This window comes from Pterocles gutturalis, unplaced genomic scaffold, assembly GCF_000699245.1.
Source record: "Pterocles gutturalis isolate BGI_N339 unplaced genomic scaffold, ASM69924v1 scaffold11573, whole genome shotgun sequence".
NCBI lineage: Eukaryota > Metazoa > Chordata > Aves > Pterocliformes > Pteroclidae > Pterocles > Pterocles gutturalis.
Window position 1 is genome coordinate 6,924 of NW_010123398.1, and position 4,968 is coordinate 11,891.

The window sequence follows — 4,968 nt, forward strand, 5'->3', positions numbered from 1 at the left end:
TTGGACTTGTCAAGCTGGCCCTTGTCAGCTGGGTGCAGGTGGCAGCCTGCCTTGCCCTTGGCCACAGTGTGCAAGTGGTTTTCTTGCTTTGGTCTCCCATCTTGTTCTTTTGCATCTAAGTCCTGGTGCAAAGATGCTTTCGAGCTGCATTGCAAAGTGTTCTCTTTGTCAGATCTGCGAGGGGGGGTCACCGCAAAGCCAGGATCCCAGGACTCTTCCTGCAGAGCTCTGAAAGAGCTCTTTTGGGACCCCAGACAGCCATCTAAGCTGTCCTCGCTGCTGTTCACATTTGCCACTTTGACCGAGATATAACCTTCCATGAGAGTCTTACCTGCTAGCTGCTCTTTATTGTCCTCACACTTTCTGACACCCGCTTCTTGCTCGTGTCCAGCGGCTTGCTGCCCTTCCAGGCTCTTTGCAGCATGATGGAAATTCAAAGAGGAAGAGTTCAACGTGCTGAGGTATCCCTGGGTGGAGCTATCCTTTGGACTAGCAGAACGAAGCCTGGTGACGGGGAGCTCGGAGAAGTCCCTCCTCAAAACAGGACTGGAGCTCTCTGCTCTGTCCAGAGACCTCAGCTCCACCAGCTGCTTTGGGGTTTGTCCTGTAACATGCAGGGGGCCATCAGACCCCAATTGTCCCGGATCCGAGGAAGAAGGGGGCTTTGATTCAGTACAAGTAGCACCCTTATCCTGATTTTCAGTGCTTCGCTGGCTACAACCAGAGCCACAAGTAGAGGCCTCCATGCTCTCGGATTCAGACAACTGCTGGCCTTCAGAGTCTGGTTGTACTTCAGTGTATATGTCGTTCAGCACACGAATGAATTGCTTTTGGTGATGTGTACACAGTCTGACCATAAACTTTTCCAGTGGAGACTTCGGCTGATTGTTAGAGTCTATTGCTATTGTCTCTGCTGCATCCTCACTAGAGAGACAAAGAGAGAAGCAATTAGTAACACGTCCCAGGGAATAGAGGTTTATGCTGCAAAACTGAAATAGCCCTTCTCCTCCCACTCAGGCACATTACTTGCCTGACCTTCAGGTGAGATCAAGCATCCTGTTGTCAGAAGGCTGGCGGGTATCCCTTCAGTTCCTGGCGTGCACACTTACATATGCACACCGCTGGCAGGGCACAGACTCCACTTTTGCTTGTCTCCACTGCCAGAGCACCCATAATTGCACTGCTGCCTAGGACATCCTGGTGTGTAGGGACTGTGTCCCATGTTCAAAGCAAACCTAGATTTCCCAGTGAGAATCTAATTTAGTATCTGCATGGTGCCCGGTGCAGAAGGCTGAGCTCTTTGAGGAACCCACAAGGACGACCGCACACCTGTGCACACACGACCTGCACAGCCAGGCTGGTGGGGAAAAGAGCAGCATCCCAGCCAGGCAGCCAGATGCCAGAAATCTTGAACCACTGTAAGTCTTCAAATTCTGCTTACGTTTTGGTGGCAGAAGATAGATCTAGGGCACACTGAGCAGATCTGAGCCTCCTCTGTAATGACTGCAGAAATTTTGGCAAGCTCCCAGCCTGCAGAAGACAAACAGGCAGCAACACACCTTTCCGTGGTGCGGAGCCTTGCCATTTGTGCTGACCTTTGATTTACTGTCATTTAATAAGGTGGCTCTGCAGCTGATGGGCTGACTGTCACACAGACAGGTATGATTCTACAGCACAGGATCACCTACCACTAGCTAGCTCTCAAACCCAGGCAGTTATCATTTACCTGCTCTGCAGAGGCAACTAATTAGGACTTATTGGTGGAGAAGTTAGGGGATAATTACGCAGTGTTTGCATGAACTTGTTAGAAGTGCAATGCCAGGCACTGTTATTGGGACCATACCTGTTCCCAACGGCACCACAGGCGATTCCCACCCTGTCCCCGCCACGCCAAGGGGGCTGCGTGCCTTGGCACCCATGCTGCCTGGCACAGGACAGGAACACGCCAGGTTGCTTTGCAGTAACCGTTGTACTTTGCACCTCCTGGCCTTGTACCAGAGCAGTGATAGCCGTTTTCCCCCCGCTACAGCCCTGCTCTCCTCCCCAGCATCAGAGGGAGCTCGCTCACTCAGCTGGGTCATAGGATTTGGGCCAGGGTGGGGAAAAGCAGCTTTATCTAGAGGGGATTTTCCCTCCCTACTGCCAGGCACAGGGCTCGACAAGCAACCAAATTCCCCCAGCTCGTGGGGTCTGCTCCCAAACTCAGCGAGGGGCAGGTAAAGGTGCCCAGGGATGCTTTGGGCTCCAGGCTGGCCAGGCGGCACCCAGCATCCCCTTCACCCAGAGCACGAGCCTGCAGCCAAGTCTGCCCCGAGACTCTGATAGCCAGCCCTTTGCTTCCCAGTTTGCCCAAATTTTTGAGTGGAACAAGGCTTTGCCTTCTCAATCACAGCCACTCAGTTTCCTTAAAGGCTTCTTGGGCAAGATTTTCCTAAAACCGCCTGGAAAGGCTGAGCGAGCTCAGCTCACCGAATGTGCTCCAACACCTCCAGAACATACTCCCAAGGGTGAGCGGTAAACAACATACCTGGAGACTGCTTTACTACACCTGGGCAAGAAAAACGCTCTCCAGCTACCATCTCAACTGTAATGACTTTCGATTTGCAATGCCTGGGATCAGTTTAAATATAAATGCTCAGGTACAACCTGGCCCCTCTCCAGAGCCCTGCATGGGAAAGGTTATGTCAGCCAGGATCTCTTACACAGCCCAGCTCCTCCCCTTGCCCTGATGAATAACAAAGGGAATAAAAATTTCGCCCTCTCCCCTGCAAGAGGAGGGCTTGGAGCAGGAGCCTTTACAAAGAGGCAGAGCTGAGCACAACTTTTTTTCCACCTTTGCAAAGAGGGCGGTTGCTTTCCTCTTACCTGCTCCCAAGCCCAGCTCCTAAGAGCAGCAGCCATCTTCCCCCAGCCAGCCTCAATTTATAACAGTGTCAGCAGAGGTGTGGCCCTGCCACAGCCCACCCCACCGCCATGCTCCCGGGCAGCCTCAGGAAGCGGTTATGGTGGCAAAACAGCCAACTCCCTCCTTGCCGGGGAGCCTTGGGTACTACACACAAATGGCTGCAAAGGAAGAGCCCATGGTACAGCCAAAGCGGTGGCCCGGGTGGGTGGTGAGGAAGGCAAGGGAGGAGACTGCAGGTCTGTGTACCCAGTCCCTCGTTTGGGAGAGGGGACCAAAGTGGCCGGGCGCAGTCCTTCCTGCGGTAGCAATGCTGAATGCAGCTGGTCGCAGGTCACGCCTGCTTTGCACGGGCATGTGGGGCTGGGAAAGACCCATGTCCTGCTCATAGGGTGGAGGGACCTGGGGTCCCTGGTCCTAGAGGCTCCAGTGTGGCATTTGCATCTCACCTTCACCTAGGTTCTTCCTCTGAAGTGTGACCGAGGCCGTTTCACCTTATTTGCCCCACTGTACTTCAAGGAAGCAATCTGAGATACACATAGCTTGTCAAGCTGTAAATTTAAAAACCAGAGATAAACATTTTCCCTGCTTGATAAAGGAAATAAACCCATTCGGCCTCGATGCCCTTTGTCCTTAGAAGACCCATCTCACACTTAGTGACACAGTTTACTTGCTTCTCTGGGTGTGTCATGTTCAGGGTCCTCTGCTTTCAAGCCGCTTTGGCTCAAAGATGGGCAACTTCTCACCTTGAGCTCATCTCCTCCTTCCCCAGCCCACCCCTGTTTGGGTGTTGCAGGCACCATTGCCTTTTTCTGGGTTTCAAAGGCTAAACTTGAGGCAGAGCTCTCCCCACCACCTGCAGCTGGGATTCAAGTGTGGCTGGATCCCACCTCAGTCCTTCCTTTCCCCGTCTCCCTGAGGCATTGAGCAGAAGGGGGAAACGAGTTTCCTGCCAGCCCCCACGGTGGCTTGCTGGAGTGGCTGCGCAAAAGCAAACACCAGTGGGGAAAGGCACCGGACCAAGGCAGGAGGTGGACCCGCATCTTTCAGCAGCAGCCCACACCAGTGTCACCACATGCCACCACACCAATGCCTCTCCATCCCCAGATCTCCCAGACCTGCCTCCCTGGGTCCTGCTAATCTGTGCGCCTTGGTACCTGCCCCGCATCTCCCACCGTTCCTGTCTGTTCTGGCTTATTACTACTAAATAAAACACACCCATGGCCATGCTCTTGCCTGGCGGCTGATGGATGTAGGATTGTCCACATCCCCCCTACCTAAGGCAGTTTCAGAGAAGAGCTTGTTTCATTCTCAGGTGTAAAAGAAGAGTTTATTTCAAGTGACCCATGGCTTCAGGCAGGGTTGTTTATAGACTACATAAACTGTTGCAGAGAAACTATTTATTTACATGGCTTATCAGAGGGGAGAGGCGAGCTGATTGCAGAGCCGAAGTGCCTTCCCGGGGGAAGGTGCTGGGTACTAACAGGTTCCTCAGCCCTGCTGGCAAAGGCATAGCCGGAGCTGAAGACCAACTTGCGAACGCAGAGGATGGGAATTACGAACACGGTTTTAAACAGGAGGAAAAATTATTCTTGGGAAGCAGCCGCCCCTGTCTCTGAAGAGCCTGCTTTTCGGGAGGCACAGGTCAGCAGGGCAGAAGCTGCTGGGGTCAGCAGACAAGTGAGGGAGCCCAGGGCTGCCTGTACCGTCTGCAGCCTTGTCCCAGTGCCCACACTCACCCCTTCCCCCAGGACTTGGCCTGAGGCTCTCATAGCTTCAGTGTGCACAAGGAATGTGTCACCTCTCTCAAGGGCTGGAGAAGCCACAAGCCTAATGCAGCTCCACGGCCAGGGTGAAGTGACTTGCTGAGGACCCCCTACGCCTGTAGCCAAGCTGCAAGCGCAGTCACAAACCCACACGGGGCACTCAGAAAGATTCACTGCCATGGGAGAAACAACCCACTTGCCAGCAAGCTTTCCTGCAAAGCCTGAGAGGCGGCAGGTCTGCCCTTTCTGGCTGCCAGCCTTGAAAGCTGCCTGCACAAGGCCGCGGCTGCTGGGGGCGCC

At 53.8% G+C, this 4,968-nt stretch overlaps 1 protein-coding gene across 1 annotated transcript in view; it reads right to left on the minus strand.

The window, feature by feature from the left end:
* The window catches only part of LOC104465004 (uncharacterized protein C10orf12-like), a 16,433-nt gene that overhangs the window by 3,587 nt on the left and 7,878 nt on the right, over positions 1 to 4,968 (minus strand). Inside the window, exon 2 of the mRNA XM_010077893.1 lies at positions 51 to 924. Within this exon, the coding sequence (XP_010076195.1) occupies positions 51 to 924 (874 nt within the window). The remainder of the gene's footprint in view (positions 1 to 50; positions 925 to 4,968) is intronic.